Genomic DNA, 27,643 nt, shown 5'->3' with positions numbered 1-27,643 from the left:
CAAAATGTTAAGATTTTATTTACAAAGCTTCTTTGTTGTACAGAAAGTAAAAATGCTGTTACAATCTCGGTGTAACTGGCAGCCACAGACCGTTGACTCACCAATCACAGCTATCCACGCTACAGCAAGAGTCTTACACGAAAACCTAACAATGCTTACAATTTTGTTGGGGTGAAGTCCCCAAGCTTGGTGGTGGATTTCCAAGAGGGACTAAATGGAGGAAGGCGGAATGTCACAGGAACTATTCTTTGGCTCTTTGGGTGGGTGGGTGTCCTGGGGTTTGTATCACAGCTACTTTTTTTTTTTTTTTTTAAACAGCTATCAAATCCGTGTGAGCAGTCCAACCAATACTGAACAGTTCTTTTTTTGCAGGTTATTTGGGGTCTTAATCATCTTCTCCTTCATCATCTGTTTCTCTCTTCCTCTTTTCACCTTTCCCGCTTTCTTCCTCTTCTGTACAATAATAAAAATTCATTTTGAGACAACTGGAAAGGCATTTACTTTGCCTCATTATTGCTAACAGAGGTAACAACAATGCATTTTTTAACAGTTGGGAGATAAAACATGATGTAAGCTTGATCAAATCAACAGGTTGTTAATTAAGAAGTTTTAATTCTAAGAAGCATAAATAGCAGCCACGGAACCAAGAAGGGTCAAATGCACAGCAGCACCTCAAATCACAGCAAAGTTAACTCAGTTTTCTCAAGTTAAGTTGCTGTCTAACCAAATGTTTATTTTTCTTACACTTGTTGGTCACCAAAATCAGACATTAGCAGTTATTAAAATAAATAGCAAGGACCCTGGAGCTCCTTAAGCCTATTTCCTCATTTGTAAAATGGGGACAATGGCACTGACTCCATAGGGTTATTCTGAGGATTAAATGAAATAGCACAAGTATTTAGCCTAGAACATGGCAAGACTCAAACTGTTGCAAGTTTACATTAACTAAAAAGAGACTTCTCAGACTCCTTAAGTATTTGAGACACAGAGACCTACACATCGTTCTGTTTTTTCAACTAGTAAAAACTCACTGCTACTTTAATGAAATTAGCTAAATCTGCACTAAATTGTGTTCCAAAAAGCTCCCTGAAGGCAGAGACCAGGTCCTAATCATTGCTGTATCCAAAGTAATTTTAGTCCTGTGACTTGCACTGAGAGAAGATGCTGCTGAGAAAGTATGAACCAACAGAAAGCACAGCAACCAACCCAGTACTCTGAAACTTACACAAGCGTTAGAATCTACTTTCTAATAAATAAACAGATGTTTCACTGGTTTTGGTTGTGGTGGGGAAAGGAATAACACCAATAAAAACTAGAAAGGTGCTATTTATCTACCCTGCAAAGATTACAATCCAATTAAGATTTTTTTTAATGAAAAAATTCCAAACACAGAAATCTCATGCCTAACAGTAACACAAACGATGGGGTCTAAAAACACATGTGGGGACTGAGGCTGGGGCCGCCTATCCTCATACAGGCACTACTAACTGCTGTAGAGCAGGTGGGTGAACCAGTACACACACACTAATGGGGCTTTACAAGTGCTTCTGAAGACCACCAGGGCCAAATGCATTTTATTTTCTTCTCAGTGATTTCAAATTCTAAATTAATGGACATTTCCCTTGATCTTTAACTGAGAGGGACCAAAGTGCATGCAGTAACCCACCTTCATCCTCATCCTCATCTTCATCCTCATCGTCTTCATCTTCATCAACTTCTCCATCATGTCCAAATTCTTCTTCCTAAAGAATGGTAAATAGCATATCATTATTAGATTAATTCTGCCAAGTTAAGAAGTACAAAGAGAAACAAGAACTGTCAATTAAATTTAACAGTTCATTCAAAGAGAAAACTGTAATGTTACTTTTATCTACTTTAATATACTGAGAACTGCTGGATTTTCTTAAATTAATGAGCTTAATTAAAAATTTTCTTTAAAAATTGCTTTTCAGAAGTAAGCATTAATTAAAGACATCTTTAATTAGTATACAACTTACGATGGGTAACTCCAGAAATAATTTAAAAAACTTCAAAGCATGTTTGGACAAAGACTTCCATATTCCCTTTCCTATAAAAAGCTTCTTTCAGAAACAATTTCATTAGACACCTATGAGATTATACAAATGTTCAGCCTTACGTTTGTACTACAAAAGAACATTTTTTTTTTTTTTTGGATGATGTCTAATTTTCTTGGCCTGTATTCACAAGTCCCCTTTAGGGTCAAAGTCACTCCTTTCTCCTATCCTTCTATGGTATTCAGCTCCTCAGAGATAACTGTTATTACTGCCTGTCCCATAAATTAGACTACCTGCCTTTTTCAGAGCAGGACCACATTTTTCTTCAACTTTTCATCCTCAACTCTTTAACACAGCAGGTACATAATGCATTTACTGCATTAAGCTGGATATACAAGAAGTTCAGACTTGGTAAACATACCCTTCACTTCAGTACAACAAAGGGGAGGACATCCCATCAGTTCTCAATGTTTCCAGTTTTCTCACCGTACTGAATGAATACTCAACTTGCTGCTGCCTCCCAAAGTTAAAGGGTCAAAACTTACTCTGCAGAGCCAAGCACTGCCTAGTTAGCATTCAGTAAGTATTCTATTTAGTATTTACTAAAAGGGGGACAAGAGCTAAATTAATCAGATGGCCATTAGTCTATTTACAAGCATACTAATTTCTTCAGAAGACTTCTTTTTTAAACAATCCACACTTTTATTTCAATTACAAACGGGAAGAAGGACAGCAAGAGGTGCACTGACCTCCCCACTGACTTCATCTTCATCCTCCTCCCCTTCTACATCTTCGTCTTCATCTTCATCCTCTTCATCATCAAACTCTTCTTCCTCACCATCCTCATCCTCCTCCTTGTCCTCATCTTCTCCTTCTGAAAACCGTCCAAAAGTAATACATCAAATACCCTGTGTGTCTCACAAGGTACACCTACTCAGGTGGTGGGGAGCTTTGGGTTGGTCCACAGGACAAATGCTGGGCCACACCAATGTCAGGGAAAACCACGAACCACAGTCACCTCCTTTCTTGCAAGTTCCTGAGGCTCAGTCCCTTTGACCTGAGCCCCATAAAATCCAGAGGCCAGGAGTCCTGGCAGACCAAGTGTACACTACAATACTTACCGATGAAATGATACAATACCTAGGATTTGCTTCAAAATAAGGAAGGGGAGAAGTGGGTGGGAGTGTGTGTGTCTGTAAAATAATATCAGGCGTGAACAGATCACAGCTGAAACTCAGTAATGGGAACATGAAAGTTAAAGTTAGTTTTACTGTTATTTCTACCTTTGTCTATGTCTGAAATTCTCCATAGTAAAAAGTCACACACACACACACACAAAAAACAAAAAAGATCCACCAACCTCCTCTGGGGTAAGGGTACCAGCACAAACCAGCTGTGCAAATCAGGAACCTGGGAAACACCCATAATAACCCCATGGTGGGGATGGGGGTGGGGGCAGTGGTGGTAGCCAGGCAGGCTGAAAGGCACCTGTGTCCTGTGTTTCTACTCCACTTGGTGCAGGCCTCTCATCAACTAGTTCTTACCTCTCCAGGTCCTGGAGCTCGCTGTGCTCTCTCCTGCCTCCAGACCCCACATGCTCTTCCCTTTCTTTTCTGTGTGGCTAACACTGGCTCAACCTTTGAGTCTCAGTTAAACATCACTTCCTCAGGCCAACTTGCCAGACCCCCAGTCTCAGCTCCTATGCTCTCACACACCTGGTGCTTCTCCATTACCACACACTTTGCTCACTTGTGATTATTATTTAGTTATGATTACTTAACATTTCTCTTCTTAGTAGACAGTAAGCTCCAAGGGACAGGAACCATGTTTGTTTTTTCTTAAAACTATTTTTAGTCTACTTTTTAGATAGTTTTAAAAGCCTGGCACATAGGAAATTTTTTTTTTTAGATAGTTTTAAAAGCCTGGCACATAGGAAATTCTCAAATACTTGTTGCCTGACTGATCTTGCTCTCAAGAACTGCCTTCCACTCTCCAAGGAATTTTCTTTACAGGCTCCTGCACATGGGTGGCTGCTCAACCCATTTAAGGTGGACTTAAATATGGACAACCAGACTGGTTTTTAAGAAAAACTGAGAACAAGCAACAAAGGGACTAAGTGATGTAAACATTTGGAACAAGAGGAAACATCCTATTCAGTGTCCACTTTACCATCTAACATCCCATCTTTTTGCCTTGTCTCAAACCTGCTGCAAAACAGAACTGTAAAATGCTTCCAGAGTACTACGCCACTAATTGCAACCAAGGTGCCTGATGATGTTCTCCACTTTTCTTAACCATTTCTGTCTTATAAACGTTCATCTTTAAAGAGATATTTAAAATAATACTTTAAATACAGTAATGCTGCAAATTCTAGCAACATCAGGAATTCTCGGAGAATAAGTTTTCTTCATGCTGATTGATGTGATCACTCATAGCTCTGCTTCCTCTAACCCACTCAGGTGAGAAACCTTTTATCCTAAGAGTGACTCAGAGTAAACAAGTCACTGTGCAAGGAAAGCACAAGCTAATCAGGAGGGATAGTTTGGGTAGAAAATATACAAAGATTCTTAAAGATAACAGGATGGGGCTTCCCTGGTGGCGCAGTGGTTGGGAGTCTGCCTGCTGATGCAGGGGATATGGGTTCATGCCCGGGTCTGGGAGGATCCCACATGCTGCGAAGCGCCTGGGCCCGTGAGCCATGGTCGCTGAGCCTGCGCGTCCGGAGCCTGCGCTCCGCAACGGGAGAGGCCACAACAGTGAGAGGCCCGCGTACCGCAAAAAAAAAAGATAACAGGATGTAAAAAACCTTGATCAAATGTCAAAAATAGGGGCTTCCCTGGTGGCACAGTGGTTAAGAATCTGCCTGCCAACACAGGGCACAAGGGTTTGAGCCCTGGTCCGGGAAGATCCCACATGCTGCGGAGCAGCTGAGCCTGCGTGCCTAGAGCCTGTGCTCCGCAACGAGGGAGGCCACCGCAATGGGAGGCCCGCGCTCCACGGCGAAGAGTGGCCCCCACTCGCCTCAACTAGAGAGAACCCACGCGCAGCAACGAAGACCCAATGCAGCCAAAAATAAATAAATTTATATATTTTTAAAAAATGTCAAAAATAAAAAGTATATTTTAATTCCATGTTATAGCTAGAAATTATTTCCTTTATTAATGAAAAATGGAATCCAACACATAGTGCTTTCAAATCATTACCTTTTAAAACTCTATAGTCATATATCAAAGCAGGAAAGATTTTATATTTGAATGTAAAAAACATGTACCAAGTGCTAGGCCCTGTGAATAAAGAGATAAGAAGATAATCATAGGGACTGCCCTGGTGGTCCAGTGGTTAAGAACCCGCCTTCCAATGTGGGGGACAAGGGTTCGATCCCTGATTGGGGAACTAAGATCCCACGTGATGCAGGACAACTAAGCCACAGCTAGAGAGCTGGCATGCCACAATGAAAGATCCTGCGTGCCGCAACTAAGACCTGATGTGGCTAAATAAATTAATGAAAAAAAAAAAGAAGGTAATCATAGCATAGTTGGAAGGGACAAGAATAGCAGAGTGACAAGTGCTACGAAAGAGGTAAGCGAGGGGATGCTCTGGCACATACAAGGACCTAGGTCTCCAGCATCATAAAATGCTTCCTGGAAGTGTTGACAAAGCTGAGTTGGTAAGGATAAGCTGGCATTAGCCAAGAAAGGGAAACAGCTAGGAGAAAGGCAGGAGACCTGAGGCAATGGTCCTTTTAGTAAACCATAAACCACAAGTACTTCAAAAAATGGATTGAAGAAGTCTATGATCTCTAGGCTCCAAATTCAAGACTAATTAGCTAACAAACCAATTTCTATTTTTATCATTTGAAGACTTCAATGCCCTAAGAGTTTCAAATTTAACAGAACGCCTACATGCATGGATATAAAGTATTTTTCTCAATAGCAAGAGCATTCAGTGGCCTAATCAGGACCTTTGGAAAGCAGAAATTAAGTTCACTGCACGTTGCTTTGTGCCCACTCACCTTCATCGTCCTCTTCTTCATCCACACCATCCACCTCGGCATCTGAGTCAGGGGCTTCACGATCCTCTCGGTCATAGCCATCCAGGTAGGTCAGCTGGGGAAGGAGCTTGAAGACACTCTCTCGGTAGTCATTCAGGTTCGTAACCTCACAGTTAAACAGATCCAGGCTTTTCAGACATTCCAACTTTTTCTGAGGAAAAGGATCAAGAAACATACCTACTAAACCAAAGGAACATAAGCAACAAAACCCATCTCCTAAAGAGGTAAAATTCTAGGCTCTGAATTCAATTAGCTGCTACCTACTCAGCCTTGTACATAGGAAAACATTTCAAGTCCTTTGCAACCTTTATATTAGGTCACTAGATTTTTAATTAGTCCTTCCCTTCTACCTCTATCCTCTCAGAGAACTGTTTTCTTTTGGCAGTATGAACAGTCTTAAGAAATATGAATTTGAAATATTTATTAAAACTGGACCTTTTTACAATATGAGACAAAACAGAGACTTTAACAAATTTGGTTCAAAACTAGGTTTTAATGTTTGAGTAATCAAATGACCAATAAGAACTTGCTGGGTTATCAAGCAGTCAGTCTTCAGTGCTCTGGGGTGGTAGAATAGGAAGGGAAAAAAATTTTTCAATGAAATCAATCAACATCAAGATCCTTGACGTTTCTACTTGGGGACATAGATGGGAAACACTCAAGAACAGAACCTAGTAAAGCACAAAGTGTGGTGATGCAGATATCTTCTGGGAAGACAGGAGTCAGTGCAAGCTGGGGGAAAAGAAGGGGGACTCAGAGTTGAAACTTCACAAGTAGAGAAACTTTACACTCTTTTCTTCTTTTTTAATTTTGGGGGAAAAGATTGACACTATTACCAGAACTTTCTGAAGTAAAATTCTTCTGATTTTACCATACCTTCAAGTTTTGTTGTAATACCTCTTTGTTTGAAACCTCAGTTTCATCTATCTGAAACAGTTAAGATCTAAAAACTTGGCCCAAGAAGTTTTCTGAGCAGCCAAAGCGAATAGGAAAATGTCCACATATTCTACTCAGATCTTCATTTGTTATTACATCAGTGTACTAGTATTTCAATACCAGGTCTATTAAGTTTTGATTAAGGGGGAATTAAGAGATTGGGAGGGCAGAGTTAGTATTACAGGCAAGTAAGGAGACAGCAACAGAAAGTGACAATAGACCCTCATAGGGAGCAGTAGAGGGGGAAAACCGATAAACAGTAAACACAAAATGTGAAGTACTGTGAGGCCTGGTGCCTTTTAAAATAGGGGCTTGGGGGGCATATGGATATACGGCTTCATAAATTTAACTTTTAATGGTTCTGAGTCAAGAGAAAAGTTTGCCATTCTCTAAAAAATTACTGAGAGGATCTCTGTATGAAGCAAGTTGTAAAAAAATAAATGTTGATGTTTAAAGACTTCGACGCTTTATTGGGAAATCTATTTCAACATTCATAAGGACCTGGGAAGAAACAAAGATGAAACAAAACCTTGTCTGCAGGACTTGAGGTATCTGTGTAGTTCTTGGGAGTTACAAAATCATTTGAAAATCTGTGCTCTAAAGCAGGCCTTGGCAAATGACAGCTGGCTGGCCCACTCCGGCCTGCCTCCCATAGTTGTAAACCAAGTTTTACTGGAACACAGCCACACTCACTTGTTTACGTATTATGTATGGCTTCTTTTATGCTACAATGGCAAAGTGGAGTAGTTGTGACAGAGACTGCATGGCCTACAAAGCCTAGAAGATCTATTATCTGGTCCTTTAGAGGAAGGGGTTAATGATCCCTGCACTCACAAATCTTCGTCTTCCTGATCAAAGAGGTTCCCACACTGGTTTTATTCTCACTGAACAGCCCTTGGGAACATGGAGCCAAGCATGGAATACAAACAGTGTTACAGCAACAGACAAATGTACTCCTCAAAACACCAAGGTACAGTGATCCAAGAGTTTTGTGGATCCGATAATGTGCTTATGTAAGTCAGTACACTGAGGTCTTAAGAAAGCTGTCCCCAGCCCTTCTGATCATAGGGAGAACTGCTTTTCTGTCATGTAGCTTTCAGATTAGGTTCCCTACTGGACAGCCCCTGACCCCCAGAAGCCCAGGTATGACTTCTTGACAAAGAGGGAAAAAAATGCTGAAATACCACCCCAGACAACTGTAGAACTCTTTCCTCTTCACAGAAAGGTTGACTCTATACCAGCTAAGATAGAACCATGAATATATTTAGGCAGCTTTCCCAGAGGCTCAGTATAAATTCTTCACTCAAAGGAATGAGCCATTTACTGTTCAACATTATTTCCTAGGAATGGATGTGCAAAAATACATACAACTCCAGATCTTTAATGCTCAACAGTGCCCCAAGCCCGTTTTCTAATTCTATCAACTAGCCTAGTACACAGGGCCTCCAAGGCTTTCCTGTTTCTGCAACTCTGAATCTGTGACATTTTTTGCTACTTCTTCAGAAAGGACCCATTATGAATAATTCGGACATGCCAAACAGTATGCTAGAAAACAAAGCGAAAGCAAATAAACAACAAAACCCCCAATAACTGTAGGACTCTAGAATTGTTTAAAGCAGTAAAATTGTGCTTTAAGGCCCAAAATACACTACACACAGATTATTCAGGATCCCAATGTAATGTGTAAATACTGCTTAAAAAAAAAAAACAAAAATAAAAAACCACAACTCTACCATTTCAGAAATTTGGCCTAAAACTAATAGGCTAGCCATAATAAACATTAAACATTTTATTAACAATAATTTTGCTTGCCTTCTTAGAATTTAGAAGGGCTTTGGGGGATGGTTTGGATGGCCCAGGTCTCTTAAAAAAGGTGTCCAAGGAAGTTTGAATTGATGCCTTCTTTGTCTCTCGATTAATGTCCCTGTAGTAAGCAGAGGCATTCACAATCATTGCATTGACTGTAAGAACTGGGCTCAACGTAGACGGAGTTCAAAATGTATGTGGTTGATGAGGATGAGGATGGTGTTTTCCCCACTGAGGAATACTTTCAGAAGTCAAAGTGGACCCAACATTTCCCCCCTTCACCTTCTCCTACAGTTTTATTTATCCTGAAGTTATAACGTCAGGGGACCCACCTAGCGCCCCCAGGAATCTGAATAGAAAGTTCAGGAGAATGGCAGCTCAGCCTTTCCCAGACAGCCCTGGGTGTGTGGCACTGTGGCTCTGTCACTCCCTAGCCAAGTGTGTGACTCTGGACAAGGGATTCAGCCTCTCCTAAGCCTCAGCTTCCTCATGTGTAAAATGAGGGCCATGCTATTTCTATCCATTTTATAGAAATGTTGAGGATTACTAATGGGATAACATACATAAAGCAACCACTACAGTGTATGGTACATAGCAGATCCTCCAAAAATGGTAGATATTATAATGATTATTTTTCTCATACTTCATTGCCCCAGGGGATTGAGACTTTCATAGCCACCAAAGGGCCCTAATAAATCACTGACCAGGTCAGGAACAACTCCCACACAATGTCTGCTTCTGCTCTGCCTCTGAATGCTAGGACACTGACAAAAGCTTCTGATGAAACATCAAAGAAGACTAAGGCTGCCAGGAGAATTAGGCAATGGCCAGTGATTTAGCATGGAAAGGTACTGCCTGGTGCTCTGTTCTAGAGAGAAGGGGTTCCTGTGCTTACAATGACCCTAAATTGATAGCCTGTCATTAACACAAACAATAAAGGCTTAGAGTGCCCCATGGGACTGGGAGACCATCAGCACTTAATTTAGTGCTCCTTTTGGAACTCCCAGCTTAGGTCAATTTGGGTATGGAATAAACTTATAGGTTAAAGAGAAAAGAACACGTCCCAAGGGCAGTGGAAAGAATGATGGACTTGGATTTGAATCCCTACTCGTCATTTATTCTGCAGCTGCTGAGTAATTAAACTTGGTTTCCTCATTTCTAAAAGGAAGACATTCCCTCTTCTTTGCATTACATGAGGATACATGGGCAAATGTTAACATCCTTGAATAAAGCAAACTGCAATAAATGTTTGCTTAAACACTGGAAATGGGGACTGATTTGGAGGAAAACAGAACTAGTGAAAAAGTAGGGAGCCCAAGTATCTGAGTGAACTGGTAACAGAAAAGAGGGGACAAAATTCATGGAGCAAAGGTGAACAACAGGCTCGCAACATTTATGAGAAATGAGCTAAATGTGGTCTACTTAATGAAACATAAAAACAAAGGGACTCGGTAAACAGTGACTAAATCTACATTGGAACAGACCCTCAATTACTATTAGGAGGGAAAAGACCCTATAGTTTTAGCCGGAAATCCTCTTTATTAAAAGTCATAATTTAACTCTATCTTCTCTTGAAATATCAACAGCACATTCTATACAAATGATATGAAGTGCAAATATTTTAATATATTGTGATATCAGAAAAGATAGAGATAGCAGAAGGATGCCTTATCCTCTTGGGTTCTGCTCTGCTGGATCCTGAAAGACAGCTCCTATCCGCTGTATAGCCCCTCTCCCAATTAATGTTTGCAAGTTAAGCCAGATGGAAATACTGACTTTATGTACAACAGAAAAAAAAAAAACAAAAACCCAGAAAGCTGCCACAAACTTCTTTGGGTGATATGAAACAAGTTTGAGTTTCATTAGCCTTATTAAAATAGAATTCTACTTCTATGAATAGAATGTCATATTTAGGGGAAAAAGTCATTTAACAATCTTGAATTGTTGAATGGAATAGGAATTTCCAGGTGGCAGCCAAAGAGAACAGGCTGTGGGGCTACCCCTACCCTGCATTAACCCCTGCCTCCAGAAGCTCTTTTCTGGTCACTACAAGTTCCACTAGACTGGACCCCCATTAACACAGCTTCCCAACTTACAAAGCAAAGTAAGTGCATTACCTTATCTTATTCTCAGAACTCCTAAGTGAGGTAAGTTAGGCAGGGATTATTACCCTTCCTGCTTCATAAGTGAGGAAACTGAGGCCCAGAGAGAAGAAGCAATTTGCCCAAGGTCACACAGCAAGTCTATAACCCAACTGGCATTTAACTTTCCATAGCTTATCCCAGTATTTAAGACTGAGGAGAATCTGGGGGTTCCCATGCAAAACTTTAGGCAACAGTGATCCAGCTACAACACAAGATCATGAATTAGAAGACCTAAAACTCATTGGAGCTGCCCTTGGCCTGTTCCATCTACAGATCAGATATGTCACCCAATATAAACAGCCTTTTCTGTAAAAGTATAATATAGAACAGTCTGGCCAGTCTGGGTAAACAATTTTAAGATAAATGTTTAAGGCTATAGTTAATATATGACATTTTAAAAGGACAAAAAAGAAAAGAATTCCCCTTTGAAGGAAGCTACCACAATAATAAGGGAGGGAGAGCAAAGTCACAGGAACATGTATGACTAAAGAGGCCCTGATTCTTTAAAACTGGACTCTTTCTATAAGAAGTACTATAAAAAACCACCATTTTCTCAGTCAATTATTATTTCCAATTATTTCCCTCACAATAAAGAAATATGAAAATGAAAATGACCAATAAGTCCTGGTTTTCAAATTCTTGATTACTTACCAAAGGTTCCAGGGTGCTGATATCTTTCAGTTTATTTCCACTTAAGTTTAGATGTGTAAGATTTGGAAGTTTTTCTGCTAACATATCCAGACCTCCAAAGATTCTATTGTCACTGAGCTCAAGCTGTTAAGAGAAAATGCACACAGCACACAAATACACACAGAGAAACACATATCATTAAAGTGTTATAAATAATGAATACAGTTCTCAAACACCAAGATCAAATGATCTCTATTTTTTATTAGAGCAGGTGTGTTCATTTTGTTTGATTAAACCCAAATAAGTAGTTTACAGATCCCAGGAACACTTCTGGGAAGGAGAGACATGTTAGGATTAGAAGAGTTGTATTTTCTTAACCAGCTGCTAACTGTAACGGTTTGCTGGCCCCTAACATCAGCAAATACATTTTCTAACCTAAAAAGTGGGTCAAAGCAAATGAGAATTCTTTGAGAAGTTGTAATACTCTATACCTGCCAGGAAGGGTAAATGGTCTGTGCATTCTAAGCAGCTATTCTGTGTGCCAAGCAAAGCTCACAATGCCCACTTGAAACCTAATCTGGTTCTGTTCAGTGTTGGCTCGCCATGGAGTTCTACATCTGGAAGCCACCAGTGAATGTTGCTCTGAAGGCTACAGGAATGGTACAAGCCCTTAAAGAAGCTCCATGATTTTGGAAAAAGGGACTGGGGCAACGGCTTCGAAAGGGCTGACGAAACCAACTCTCCAGAGGACACTTCTTACACAAACCTGGCACTAGCCTTTTTAAGAACCCACTCTAATTTCATAGCTGCAGGTCAAGTAGCACAGCAAGTGGTATGCCAATGAAGGAACGAGCCTTCACCAAGGAATATTGGACTCTTAGAGTGAAAGAAATTGGAGCCTGGAAAAATAAGATGGTTGAGAGCATCTAATTCAAACTCTTCATTTTGCAGATGAAGAAAACTAAAGCCAGACAGCTAGTTTCAATTCTCTTTTAACTGCCAACAACAATGGTAACTGTATCTAACCCTTACATAGTACTTCAGGCACTGTTCAAAGCACTAGAAATCCATGAACTCATTTGATCTCACAATCACCCTATGGGGTAGGTAGAATTATTACCCCCATTTACAGATGACAAAAATGAACTATGAAGAGACTATATAAGTGCCCACAGATCACACAGCTGTTACATCGGTGAACCTATGAGTTGAAGCCAGGCAGGCTAGCTTCAATGTGCTCCCCGCTATGGTATGTACCTAGAACAGCATGACAACTTATGCAATTTAGTCTGGCATGCAATGAAATGAAGTACATAATGCAGAATAGAGGAACTTTTAAAAATTTAAATATTCGTTGAAAGAATGAGTTTAAAAAACAGTAAGTCTGCTGCTTTGGTGTTATTAAGCATTTCGGAAGAGAAAAATGCAACATTTCAATACATTTTTTTCCTTCTGATGGGACAGTCCAGTAAAATATCTAAAATTTCTCTTGGTTGGTTAGAATATTGACACATGTAGTATTCACATCCTTTCAACATGAGTATCTTAGGGAGTAGAGATAACAAGGCAATCTGCCAAAGCATTTAGTGGCATATTTATTTTGAAATGAAATCAATGTGTAAATTTAGGAAACCTGCGACATTTATACACCAAAATTTCTTTCAGAACCTGTTTCTTGTTAAAAAAAAAAAACAACCTGTGCTCTAGGGTAGGAAGAAAATCAGCTGTGAGAACACGCAATGTGCCTTTAAGTTTGGTTTACAGATATCTCTATTCCTCCCTCTCTGACCCTACAAGGTAAGTGATTAATAGGACTTCAGAAGGATTTGATACACTGATACACTGTTCCCTGATACACTGACTTTCTGAATAAGTGTGATAGTACACAGACCATGGTAATTCAGGAAAATGTACCAGGATGCTAGGAAAGCAGAACAAAACACAAAACACACAGTAGGGACCTGCTAGCATCAAGTTTATGTAGATACAGGCTAAAAAGCCATCAGTTTTTTATAGGCTAATCAGAGCTTCCAATGTCACAATAACCTATGCAAACATAAAAGGATTACACTTGAACCTCTAAAGGAAATGACTGTCAGAAAAAAGAAAAAAAATTTACAAATTTAAACACAACAGAATTCTTTCTGACAGGAGGGTTGCCCTGAAACTTATGAGGACTTCCTGAGCATTTATTACCTAAAAAAGGCAAATAAGTAAAAAGCCCTTCTGGATTTTAATTCATGTACTTAACCAAGAAACAAGTCCCTCTCAGAATTCAAGCAAGCAAGTTACAGGAACAGCCTACTTGTCCTTTGCCTCAATTTGATTTGTTTTCTATGTGTATCTTTTTTAGATGAAGGTTCAACTTAAACTCCCTAATAAAGAGATTAGGTAAACAGTGGAGAATTCTGCAACACTGCCATGACCACAAACATTTTCGTATGTAATGGAAAGGATACTGGATTAGCAAATAGGAAGATATGGGTTCTAGCTTTGGTTCCAGTACTAACCACTTCTGTGGGTGGCTTTAGGCAAATTACTGTACCTTTCTGTAATTTCTGGGTCTACTGCTGTGCCTGTAAAACAAGGCTAGAAGATCTAAGTTTCTTCCAGTTCTGACATTCTGGGGCTTTGTGACAGGGCAACGTGCAAGGACATGAAAAAAACATTTTTCTTGAGGTTTTTTTGTTTGTTGTTTTTTTTGGGGGGGGGTTTTAGGGGGGATAGCGATTGGTTTATAATTAGACCAATAAAGCCCTAACAATGGGCCGTCAACTAGGATAGGGAAGTACAGCAGTTTTGTTAAAATGAACTCTTGCAGTCGATCACAACACATTTTAAACTTCCTAGTCATTAAGAATTACATAATGTGTTTGAAATAACATAGACTACAAATTTGAAAGGTCTATACTTCAATTCTCCCTTAATCAACATAAAACACGAAGAATGGGAGGCACCTGTGGTTCTTAAACCAGAGCATACTAAGAACAATGAGTTAACATCATAGCAACAGATTCATAACAAGTAATAAATTATTCACAAAATAATTATTCTTCATAACTACTATTTATTCAGCACCCTACATGTATTATTTCCAAACATCACAGCAATTCTGCAAGGTCAGGTGGTATTACAAGTTTACAGATGAGGAAACTGAGTCTTAGAGAGATTAAGTAACCTGAGGAAGATTTACCCATCAGGGAAACGTTAGAGCTGGAATTCAATCCCAGATCTGCCCAGTTCCAAAGGCCATATGCTTTCTGCTATACTAAACGCTTCCTTACAGATAGAATCATATATTTTTCCCTTCCGTAGGATGGTTCTCTCTTCTACTGTTAAAGAAAAAGCACTTACCTTTTTCAATTTAGGTAGTTTGGGGAGATTTGAGACCGAAATCAAGCCTACATTTATTAAACTGAGGAACTCTAAGTTCACAAATTCAGCTGTTAGGCCCTCAATTTTCCCATCATTTGATTTGCAATTGTCCAGGACAAGTTCTCGAACCTGTGGGTGACAAAGTAGGGAAGAAAAGCTTTAAAAAACATGCAGAAAACAATGCAAAAACTCAAAAACTCCAACCATAAATACCCACCAAACCACCCACATATAGTGGCAGCCTCAACTTAGACCAAGGTCACAGTTATAAATAAATGAAAAATGATTAAGCCTTTAGTAACAATATTCTAATAGATATCAAGGGTGGAATGTCACACCATGATACAAATAAAGATTTAAACTCTTTATTTTCCAGAGACAGAAACTACAGTTCTTACAAGATAAGTGAAGAAATGATACCCCCCTTATTCCTTTTCCCAAGTCTCTTCCGCAAGGGGCAGCTTTAACTACAAATGCGGAGTGAAGATACCCCACCACAACCCCTGCAACCTCTTTAGGCCGAGTCCACAACCCCTGCAACCCCTTTAGGCCAAGTCTTCCTCAAGGCCCAGGAGACTGACACAAGGAAAAGAGGAAAGCTTCACTTTTCTCATCAAGGTCACTAAGAGATTGTGGCTACAGGTTTCTGGACTATACATTTCTACTTTTGGTCTTATTAATCTTTACTAAGATTATTCTAACACTAGGAAAAGATCAAGATGCAAGAGGCCTTAATTCAAAACAAAGATCATTTTGTGTTACATGTAAGAAAGTATCTCTAGGGGAGAGAACTGTTAGACATTAGGTTCCTTTTTCAGGCAACAAAATCTCCTTATTTGGAGGTCCTGAAATTCAGAATTCAAATCCATCCAAAGGTATCACATCTGAAGACTGTGAATACTGATTATTTAATAAAGTCTACTGTGTGAATATCTACCATGATAATCCCTACTGCCATTCTTGCTCTGTGGTTGACTCTGAAACTTGCAAGTTTTAAACACGTTTTGATAAATTTACACTGATGCAAATTAGTTTTAACTGCCAAAGGCATTCTTGCAGTGAATCTAACACGTTTAATAGCATTAATCAAGCATGTATGAGGAGATGCTGATAGTTCTAAAATGAAAATAGGGGCTAGTAGTATCTTTATTCTCTCATACAAAATCCAAGGATACTACTCAAGCAATTGCTAACATTTATGGAGAATTTACTCATTTTTCTTTGTACCACCATACCCTTCCCTCAGTTACAGAGAAGGAAACTGATTTAGAGTCGGTGACACCCACAACACCACAACTTCTTGCTCGCTTCTTCACTACTTCTCACTACTCTACTTCCTCTTCAGAAGCCTTGCTTTCAGGATGTATACAGGCCCATTATATCTTTTGTTTCTTTCTTCCCTTCCTTCCACTTTTCTCTAGCTACCTGGGACATTTTTTCCTCTTCTGATGAAAATTAGCATATCTGAAAACTTAAGGTAGACTGAGGAGAGCAGGGCTCCAGAGACAGATGCTTAGGGTTGAATTCTGGCTTTGCCACTCACAACCTGTGTGACCTTAGGCAAGTCATTTAACCTATCTGTGCCTCAGTTTCCTCATCTGTGAAGTAGAACTGTTATAGAAAGTAGTGCTTGGGGCATAGTGAATACTGGGAAAGGGTGCAGGAGAATGACAAAGACCTTTGCTATTTACTTTATTCCTATCTGTACTAAGTTTTCTACAAGCATGTATTTCTTTTGTATTAAAAAAAAAAGTAGGACTTCCCTTGGTTGCACAGTGGTTGGGAATCCGCCTGCTGATGCAGGGGACATGGGTTCGATCCCTGGTCCGGGAAGATCCCACATGCCACGGAGCAACTAAGCCCATGCACCACAACTACTGAGCCTGTGCTCTAAAGCCTGTGAGCCACAACTACTGAAGCCCATGCGCCTAGAGCCCGTGCCCCGCAACCAAAGAAGCCACCACAATGGTAAGCCCCCACACTGCAACAAAGAGTAGCCCCCATTGCCGCAACTAGAGAAAGCCCAGGTGCAGCAACAAAGACCCAACACAGCCAAAAATAAATAAATAAAAAACAATACATTTATTAAAAAGAGTAAAACCAGCAAATCATTTTTTTTTAAAAAAAGGTCAACTGTAATCACCCACCAACCTAAGTAGTATACTGCAGTACAACTAAATGTTTCTATTTGATTTGGGGGGTTTTCTATGACTATATCTGACAGAGAATCCAAAAACGTTATACAGAATGACACCAATATGCCAAAAGCCAAGTAAGGAGGAATTTAGATAGCCATTTTGCCTCCCAGCCCATGGGTGTACCTCTTGGACATTTCTCTCAACTGGTAAAATTCTGCTTTAACTAGAGTCATCAAAGTCTGCTGAACCAAATAGCCGAATAGGAATCAAGTAGAAATTGGGAGGGAAAAAAAGATGTTAAAGTGGTCCAAATCTGCAAATCTAACTGCTGAGTATGAAAGATGATGGAGAGGAATTGAGGTTCTGGTTTAAAGAAATGGGAACTACGTAGCTGGATGGAAATAGGAAGGAACAGCTTTGGGGATGGGATCGGGGTAGAGGGGGAGCAGGTATATAATGAATACCACAAAGAATACCAAGTTTAAAATTCTCATGAGAAGTCCAGGTGAAAGTATCCCCAGGCAGCTGGACATGAGGGTCTGGAGTTCATGGGAGTTCTAGTTTTAAGTTCTGATTTCGAAGTCATCAGGGTAGAGACAGTAGTGAAAAGATGGAATTCCTAGGAAGAGAACCAAGGATGGAACCTGGGGGATCCTGCAAAGGTGACTTGAGAAGAATCAGTAGTACCCAAAGGTGAAGCATTAGTTTCAAACACCCAGAAAGGTTTATGAAATAAGGCATAAGAAGTTACTGAGGGGGGGAAAAAAAAGGATTGAAAAAAATTAGATAACAATATAACTGTCCATCAACAAAGGACTCATTTCCAGGATACAGTGTATGATGAAAAAGGCACAAAATGTATAAAATGTTTTCATTTATGTCACATATCACACATTCACTTTCTTATATTCTTCTCAGGGAGAGAAATTGACTGGCTGGGGGACTTTTCCATAACCTTATTTAACATTTCTATGATGAGATTAATCTATTAAGAAAAATAAAGGTTAAAAAAAAGGTCACTCCTAGGGACTTCGCTGGTGGTCCAGTGACTAAGGCTCCACGCTCCCAATGCAGGGAGCCCAGGTTCCATCCCTGGTCAGGGAACTAGATCCCCCATGACACAACTAAGACCTAGCGGGGTCAAATAAAGAAATAAATATTAAAAATAAAATAATTTTTAAAAAAGGTCACTGCTAGCCTTGAAATTTCATCAAGCTTCATGATGGCAGGGTCATGTCTATTTTAGTTACCACCATACCTCAGTATGAGAAGGAGCCTTCACAACTGTCAAATGCAGAAAAAATGGCATTGGGGTTTGTGTCTGGATTGTAGGGGAATGAGCAGATGATGACACAGAGGAAACCTGGGTATGAAGAGAACCTACTTTCTGATCTTAAGCATAATCACACATTAATGCAAAGCATATTGCTGTTTGTCACTTAATACTTTGGTTTTTTTTTCAGTCTTTGTATATTTTAAATACAGCAAGATGAAACAATATTACTTAGCATATTTTAACAATTATAAATATTTTTTAATGGCTAAAGAAATTAAAGTGTATGGATGCACCATAAATTACAATCCTCCCTACTGAACATGTTTCCAAGTTTATTATATATAATGCCATGCTATCTTTTTATGTGAAATTTCTTTTGTAATAAGGATTGTTTCCTCACAATCTATTGCTAGGTGAAAAAAAATATAAACGTTAGAGTCTCTGAGTTTTGAGTTCTTTATTTAAAATGGCAACCAATCCCTCTTAACACTTTTTTGTGACCTTTCTTGACATATGGAAATTCTAGGTATTTGCATATAGTTATCTTTTTCTTGAGGATACTGTTTTTACCCTAAGTGAGGAAAAAACCAAACACCCCAAAAGAAATGACAAAAAAGCAGACAAGCCATAAAAATATAAATCATCAGTAAACAAAAAATCATTCAACAACAACAAATTATAAAAGATACATATTAAAAATGAGATGTTATTCTACTCTTATTGAGGATGGGGCAGCTCTTTCATGGAGAAGAGATGGCTAGGATGGGTACAGGTGCAGGTAAGTTTGTAAGTGGGAGAGTGAGAAGTCAGGGAACGCACACCTGAGACCTTTAATTTTCTCCTTGAGTAGGAGGCAACAGAATGTATTGGGGCGAGTACAGGGAAGGGCTGGGCTGTATGGCTCAGCAGTGAAATCATGTCGCTAGACTTTTCCAGGAAGGCACGTAGTAAAGAAATGGGCTAACCCCAGAACAAAGTTCCAGAGGCACAGTAAGAAGATGAGCCACAAACAAGCACAGAGCAGTGAGAAATTACTGCAGAAAGCAGAGACCAAAGGAGGGTCCACTTAGGGCTGTGCCCAAGGATGACAGGTCTGGAAAGCCTGCCATAAGCAGCGTTCTAGCCAGTCTAAAGTTCTAAACAGGACCCTGGTGAAAAGGTGTCTGCTCTCAGGCATTGTGTCAGCAGCACTTGAGATAACTAAGCCTCCCCTCTCCCCCAATTCCTTCTTGAGGGTGAAGGGATCCAGACTGCCTTACAAAGGAAGGTACATGGGGTGGGGGACATACAATGCCATGGCATCCCAATCTAGACCCAGAATAAATGGGAGGCTCTAATCAAGAAAAAGCGGCCCTAGTTTTTCCTCCTATGTCCCAAATCCTCCCAGGAGGGAAGGTTGGGCAGGCACTTGTACATTTGTGGGCACAACTCAGGGAGCTATTTGATCCAAGGCAGAGTTACCAGGCTTTCTGATTGAAGAAAGATGACTTAACCTTGGGGGCCAAATTCACTCTTCTTCATTCCTCATCTTCCAACTAAACTAGTTTTTTCTCAAACATTAACTTAAGGTAATCACTTAAGAGCTAAAGACAAAAATCCAAACTGTTTCCTATTCAACTTTTGTTTTTGATAGTTATCAGCAAAGCTGATACTCTAGTTTTTCAATGCAAAATTTGAAATACATTGCAACCAAGTTACAGGGGTTGGGGCTAGGAGCCCCATAGGAGATCAAGGAATTTTCCTTTCATCCTCTCCAACTTGCTCTCATTTCCTACTTCCCTAGCTACTTTTTTTTTATACTTTATTTAATTTATTTATTTTTGGCTGCTCTGGGTCTTCGTTGCTGCACACGGGCTTTCTCTAGTTGTGGTGCGCGGGCTTCTCATTGAAGTGGCTTCTCTTGTTGCGGAGCAGGGCTCTAGGCACATGGGCTTCAGCAGTTGTGGCACGTGGGCTCTAGAGCTTAGGCTCAATAGTTGTGGCGCATGAGCTTAGCGGCTCTGTGGCATGTGGGGTCTTCCTGGACCAGGGCTCGAACCCGTGTCTCCTGCATTGGCAGGCGATTCTTAACCACTGCGCCACCAGGGAAGCCCCCCAGCTACTCTTTAAAAAAAAAGAAAATAAATTTTCCGTAACTGGTTGAGTGACCTTCCCCAATCATCAACTATAATTGTTATAAGAGGGGAAAAGAAGATACAGTGGATTAAAAATCATTGAGTTATCAATTTTTTGTTAGAAAATACATGATTATTATAGTAAGTGAAATATGTGGAAATATGTCCAAAAATGTGGAAAGTAACTCTTTCTGAGTTAACCAGTCTTCAAACCTTCCACCCTACTATTATTTTAAAATAATGTTTGCAAAATGACAGTAGAATAGAACATTAGCAGTTCTCAAATGTGTTTGGATGGCAGAACTGTTGGTATGAAGGAAGGAAACACTCATACCCTACTGGTGGGGAGAACCATTCTAGAAAGCAATTTGACAGAGATTCACATTACAAAATGTTCATTTCAATACTACTTACAACAGTAAAAAACCTTCTAACCACCTAATGGGGATGGTTAAATTATGGCCTATGAAGGGCTTCCCTGGTGGCGCAGTGGTTGAGAGTCTGCCTGCTGATGCAGGGGACCCGGGTTTGTGCCTCGGCCCGGTCCGGGAAGATCTCATATGCCGTGGAGTGGCTGGGCCCGTCCCGTGAGCCATGGCCGCTGAGCCTGGGCATCCGGAGCCTGTGCTCTGCAATGGGAGGGGCCACAACAGTGAGAGGCCCCAGTACCGCAAAAAAAAAAAAAAAATTATGACCTATGCAGACGTTAACAATGAGGCTGTAAAATAATAAACTGTGCCAGAGAAAGATAAAGATGCTTACTATATTTTAACAAGATATTATATGCATTAATAGCATGATCTGAGTTTAGAAAAAAAAATTCTCGTGGACTATACACCAGAATGTCTAGATGGTAGGATGGGTGTGTATGAGATTTCTGAGTTTTTAAATTTTTCCTTATCTATATCTACTATTTTTTTTTAGCTTATCTGTATCAAATTTTTCTTCAATGAAGATTGTATTCCTTATACAAGGAAAAGAACCCAATTAGCTGCATGCAACCAATTAGAATATTCCACGGAGCTCAAATCACATCACAACAGACAAAACAATAAATGCCAAAAGTTGGGGGAAAGGTTCTTCTCACGTTGTCTTTTTTTCCTTTTTTTTTTTTTAAGGCTGCACCATGCGGCATGTGGGATCTTAGTTCCCCAGTCAGGGATCAAACCCGTGCCCCATGCATTGGGGCAGTGAAGCGTTAACCACTGGAACGCCAGGGAAGTCCCCTCACGTTATTTATTTTTAAAAGTAATTTTTTTTAGTAAATTGGGACTAAGGAAAAACTACTCTTATTTGTGGGATATGAAATGTCTCAGTCTAGCATACAGCCCACCAGTGTTCCACAGGGGCATTGATTGTAAACCACAGGAACTGCATGACTTTCTAACTTTGAACACAAGACTGGAACAGAGCTAACATCAAGGCTAGATACCCCTAGATTCATAGTTAATGAGGTGCTCGTATCAGTGGCATGTTTGGCATAATAGAAAGATTAGGGCCTCACATAAAGAACAGGTATTTTCTCAAATTCTGGAATATATCTAAATTACAAATTTAGATATAGATAATATCTATATCTCGCTACTGCATGTCTCTTCTCACATTTGACAACACCACCAATTTCTGTGGTATACATGGTATGTTCTAGTACTATACAATTTTCTCTCAGTGAAATAACTGACAACACCAATAATATTTTGTATGAAGTATTTCCTATCCTTGCCTATATTTAAAAACAGTGATCACTGTTCTTTTTGAAGATTATTTTAAAATGCCATCTTAAGCCATTTTTTCCACTATGAGAACAAACCTCTGATATAACGAGGTGCTTTGGACTGAGAAAAAACTGAATTATTATAGTTCTTTATGAGTCACCCCCTTAGGGAAATGAGCATACCGGTTTATAACAGGTGAAATGGAACCTATTATCTTGGTCTGTCTCATGTACTTCGACTAAAGAACACAAGAAGTAAAGTGTTACCAGGGTCTTCTTCAAACCCCAAAATAAAATAAAAACAAAAAAGCCACATTCACAATAAAAGCCCATCTGGGGATTTCCCTGGTGGTTCAGTGGTTAAGAATCCACCTGCCAATGTAGGGGACACGGGTTCGAGCCCTGGTCCAGGAAGATCCCACATGGCGCGGAGCAACTAAGCCCGTGCACCACAACTACTGAGCCCGTGTGCTACAACTACTGAAGCCCGTGTGCCTAGAGCCCGTGCTCCACAACAAGAGAAGCCACCGCAATGAGAAGCCCACGCACCGCAACAAAGAGTAGCCCTCGCTCGCTGCAACTAGAGAAAGCCCGCGTGCAGCAACGAAAACCCAACACAGCCAAAAATAAATAAATTTATTTTTAAAAAATTCCATTGAAGAGAAAAAAAAAGCCCATCTGGTCCTAAAACAAAAACACTGATGATCAAGCCTCCACTTACCCTCCTCAAACAGTCTTAAAGCTCACTTGATGACATCAAGGTCAACCAAGGAATACACTGTGCTGTGCATTTAAGAGCCTCCTGTCATTATACCAATACATTCAATACAGACAGGGTTCTTCTTCTTTCCCCAAATAACAAGAGTGTGCAGGATTCCAGAGGTCAAGGCTACTCTTTAACAGCTGGCTCCACAACATATGGAGCCATGTGACTAGCTGACTTAGAATCATCTTGGAACTTCTCACTTACCTTAAAGATGATGCTTTTGTGCAAAACATTTTTAAACTCTTATTTTAAAATTTCCTACAGCTTCCCCTCACCCCCCAAAGCCTTCAGTTTAAGGTCAAAGCTTTCCCCTCTTAAGAACCTAACTCCTACTCAGTCTCCCTGTAAGAGTCCCTAGGGGAGCCATTCTTTTTTTTTTTTTTTTGCAGTACGCAGGCCTCTCACTGTTGTGGCCTCTCCCATTGAGGAGCACACACTCCAGACGCACAGGCCCAGCGGCCATGGCTCAAGGGCCCGGCCACTCTGCGGCATGTGGGATCCTCCCGGACCGGGGCACGAACCCACGTCCCCCGCATCGGCAGGCGGACCCTCAACCACTGCGCCACCAGGGAAGCCCAAGGCGAGCCATTCTTTACCCCACAATCCTGGCTGGCTCCCACGACACTCTCCCAAGGCCCCCTTACTTGCACAGTGCAACAGGCACCACTAGGTTCTGAGGCTTCAGGACGGAAGGGGCTGCTCTCTGCATTGTTCACACTGCTTTTCCAGGCCCTGCCATACTGTTCGTACTCAAATATTTATTTAATAAAACCAGTGGATTACGGACTTCCCTGGTGGCAGACTGGTTAGAAATTCGCCTGCCAATGCAGGGGACACAGGTGCGAGCCCTGGTCTGGGAAGATCCCACATGCCGTGGAGCAACTAAGCCCGTGCGCCGCAACTACTGAGCCAGCGAGCCACAACTGCTGAAGCCTGCATGCCTAGAGCCTGTGCTCCACAACGGGAGAGGCCACCACAGCTAGAGGCCTGCACACCGCAACAAAGAGTAGACCCCCCCGCCCCCGCAAGTAGAGAAAACCCACGTGCAGCAAGGAAGACCCAACACAGACAAAAATAAATTAATTTTTTAAGAAGTCAAGGGCTTCCCTGGTTGCGCAGTGGTTGAGAATCTGCCAGCCAAAGCAGGCGACATGGGTTCGAGCCCTGGTCTGGGAAAATCCCACATGCCGCGGAGCAACTAGGCCCATGAGCCACAACTACTGAGCCTGCCCTCCACAAGAGAGGCCGCGATAGTGAGAGGCCCGCGCACCGTGATGAAGAGTGGCCCCCGCTTGCCGCAACCAGAGAAAGCCCTCACACAGAAACGAAGACCCAACACAGCCAAAAATAAATAAATAAAAATTTTAAAAAGTCAAGGTATTTTTTTTTAAAAAGGTCATATATTAAAAAACAAAAACCAGTGGATTACAGTAGGAGAGTGCAGCCCAAAACAGTAGCCACTAGTCACCTGTGGCTTTTGAGTTCCTGATATGTGAATACTGCAACTGACAAACTGACCTTTCAGTATAAGTTAAATAGTCTCACGACTCTAGCCTGTTTTGGGCAAAAGGGCAAGGCTTAAGCTGATTTCTTGAAAAATTAACGCTTGCACATATATATGTTTTAAAAAAGCAATATATTAGTTATTTCATATAAGAACAAATTCCACATACAACTAGCCCAGCTGTACTTCCCAGAAGGAGCAACAGTGCTCTTAGCTGAGTATTTTAAGAGTACTTTATGCACCCCCAAAGAATTCAAATTCCAGATTTTAAGGCACTTTGAAGACCCATGTGTACTTTTCTTTTGGAAAATTTGGCTACATCTAATTCCTCCACATTCTCCTCATTTGGAACTACGCAGTAATAATTCAGACGTCTTAAATTAACAACTCCTCAAAATGAGATCACAACTCTACAAGGTTTACAGTATGAACAAGCTTAACGGTTCAATATACTAGCACGTGGCCGACACAAAATGTCTGACTGATGGACCGAAGGGACCACTGAGGTCAAACCTCAATCTTAAAAACCCAGAGCACCAAGTCGAGACGCCCACCCCCCGAGGTCCTCAGGGACAAACGGGGAGGCTACGAGGTGCAGCGACCCGGCACCTCATTTGTGAAGACCTCAGGAATTCAAAACCTCATGCACACAAGGGAAAGCCGGTTGACGAATTCCCACAAGTTGGCAACTTGTTACCCATAGCTCCCTGACTGCACGAAACGCGCCCATCGCCAGCATCGGCTGCCCCAGGGCCAAAAGACGCCACTCACCCGAAGAAGGGGTCTGGCAGAGGCACGGCCTCCCCGCGCAGGAGCCAGGAAACATGGCCCCGCGCCCGGCCACGGGAAGGCGCTCTAGTTCGCGGGGAGGGCCAGGGGAGAAAAGCAAGCCGATTCTTAAACGTCCACCCGCCGCTCACGCAGCCGCGGCGGGCGAGTGCCGGCCTGGGTCGGCGGCCCTGGAGCACGTGCGAGGACAGAGGCCGCCCGGCCCGCGAGCCCAGCCGAGGCCCGCCTGTGCCCCCGACGCTCGACCGGGGCGGAGGCGGTCGCCTGGCGTTGCCCTTTTAAGAAAGGGGGAGGGAGACGGCAGCGCGCCCAAGAGATGAGTCGGCGGCGGCCGGAGCGCGCGGCTCCAGCCAGAGCGAGCCAAGCCCTGGCGAGGCGGGCACCATACAAGCCGCAGCCTCGGCCCGGGGAGCGGCGGCCCACAGCCACCGCCGGTGCGGACGGGCAGGGCCCGGCTGGCCGAGCCAGCAGGCCGGCTCACGCGGCGGAGGGAGACGAGAGCTCGCCAACATGGCGCTGTGTCGGCCTGTGGCGCGCCCCGGCTGACGCGAGGAGCCGCCGCCGCCCGCCCACACCGAGGGGCCAGCCTCTCAGGCAGGGGCCCCAGGGCTCCGCTGCGGCGGCACGGGGGAAGGGAGAAGCCGCCTACGCCACACCGGCGGCCCCAGGCCGAGCAAGGCCCGCCCTGGGAGGCCCGGACTGGGGAAGGCCCGGGGGGCAAAAAGGGAGCGAGAGAAATGCCGGAGAAAGTTTTATTTTTAGGCTTGAAAAATGGCGGGAACCGCATCCTTTTTTCAAACTTGGCCTGGGGAGGGGCGGCGGTTGCGCCACCGACGCCGCCCGAGCTCGCCCCTCCCCCGCTCCGCGCGCGCCAAGCCATGCCCGCTCAAGCCCCCCAGCGCCCGAGGGGACCTCCCGTCCCCCTCAGAGGCCAAGAGCCCCCTATTCGCCCCTCGGTCCCTGCCCTAGCCGGGCCGGCGCCAACCGCGAGGCCTGGCCGGAGGAGCCCCCCCCCACCCCGCCCAAGCCCCTTCCCCGGCCGGCCCGGGGCGCGCGGAGCCCGGCCTGGCCCGCAATGGGCCCAGCCCCGGCTGGCCGCGCGGCTCCTCGGCAGGCCGGGCCTCCGCCCGGCCGCGCGTCCCGGGAGGCTGCAAACATGGCTCCCAGCGTTACACAACCCCCTCCTCCCTCCCTTGCCGCCGGCCACACGCACACGCGCTCCTCCGGGAAAGGACCCCGGCGGGTGAGGAGCTCAAAGTTTGCTTTCCCCACCCCACCGCCTTCCCCGGACGGCCGCGGGGGCCCGTGGGCGCCAAAGAGTTAATCCCCGCGCGCTCGCTCCCCCCTCCGCGCTCGCCCGCCTTCCCAGTCCGAGCCCGCGAGCTGCGCTCTTCCCCGCGCCGGGCCGGCGAACCCGCGGTCGGGGCCCCGCAGGTGGCCACCATTACATGCAAGTCATCGGGGGAGAGGGCGCCCGAAGGGGGCTCTGCTTACAGCTGCCGGGGTCCGGTTCCTCAGCTCCAGGTGGATCCTCCTCTTCATGTCCATGTTTCTCTCTTCCCCCCTCTCCAAACTTAACTTTCCGCGGCGGGGGCGGAGGGGGGAGAGGCGTCCCAGCCTGCGCAGCGAGGGCCGTCAGAAGGGGTCTGCTCGTAGCAGAGGCCGGCGGCGCGGTCCCGGGCGGTGGGCGGCGTGCGGGCAGGCGAGCGGAGCCCCCGGAGCCAAGTTACTCACGGGAGCGGAGAGAAACCATGGAGGGAAAAGGGGGCTGGAGCGCAGCGCTGTTCTCACTACCGCCGCCCCCGGCCGCGGCCCCGCACTGCGCTTAAACCGGCGACGCGTCGCGGGTGGCTGCTCGGCTCGACTCGGCCCCGCGCGGCGCCGCTCGGCTCGGCGGCCGCGGTGCACCAAGGACGGGGCGGGGAGAGGCGCGGCGGGAGAGGCGGAGGCTGGGGGGGAAAAAGCGCAGCCGGGTGGACGGGAGTGACTTACTCCCGCCCTCAGATCGCACGTGGGGGTGGCTGATGTAAGACCCGCCTCGGGAGCTTCCCCGCCCGCAGCTAAGCTGAGACCCCGGGGTCCCTCCTCGACGCGCCCGGAGGCGGGTCTCCAGCCCGCGCTTGGACGTTTGCCGGGAGGGCTGAGGGGGGACTTTACAGCCTGGCTGAGGGGGTACCTAAGGCCAAGTCCTTCCGCGGAGGCTCGGCCTGGCCAGCCCGACACCCGCGAAGGCGGGAGACTTGTAGAGAGCGCGGGACGAGGGCTTTCGGGTTCACCTCCCGCTCCTCCGCACCGTGTGGGGCCAACAGCCCGAGCCCCGCGTCTCCTTGACCGTGTGGGGCTGGAAGTGCTGCGAGGATCCTCGTCGGGGGCAGAATCGCGGCG

At 43.6% G+C, this 27,643-nt stretch overlaps 1 protein-coding gene across 1 annotated transcript; it reads right to left on the bottom strand.

The window, feature by feature from the left end:
- ANP32B (acidic nuclear phosphoprotein 32 family member B) lies at positions 1 to 27,168 on the bottom strand. Its single transcript, XM_065878774.1, has 7 exons — positions 26,753 to 27,168; positions 14,937 to 15,086; positions 11,604 to 11,726; positions 6,028 to 6,217; positions 2,765 to 2,889; positions 1,667 to 1,742; positions 1 to 453 (listed from the first exon to the last, which is right to left on the bottom strand). The coding sequence occupies exons 1-7, from the start codon at positions 26,804 to 26,806 to the stop codon at positions 386 to 388; spliced, it is 786 nt and encodes a 261-aa protein (XP_065734846.1). The 5' UTR covers positions 26,807 to 27,168; the 3' UTR covers positions 1 to 385.
- Positions 27,169 to 27,643: the final 475 nt, after the last annotated feature.

Source organism: Phocoena phocoena, chromosome 6, assembly GCF_963924675.1.
Source record: "Phocoena phocoena chromosome 6, mPhoPho1.1, whole genome shotgun sequence".
In the NCBI taxonomy this organism is placed as follows: Eukaryota; Metazoa; Chordata; class Mammalia; order Artiodactyla; family Phocoenidae; genus Phocoena; species Phocoena phocoena.
This window is presented reverse-complemented; position numbering and strand designations above follow the sequence as displayed.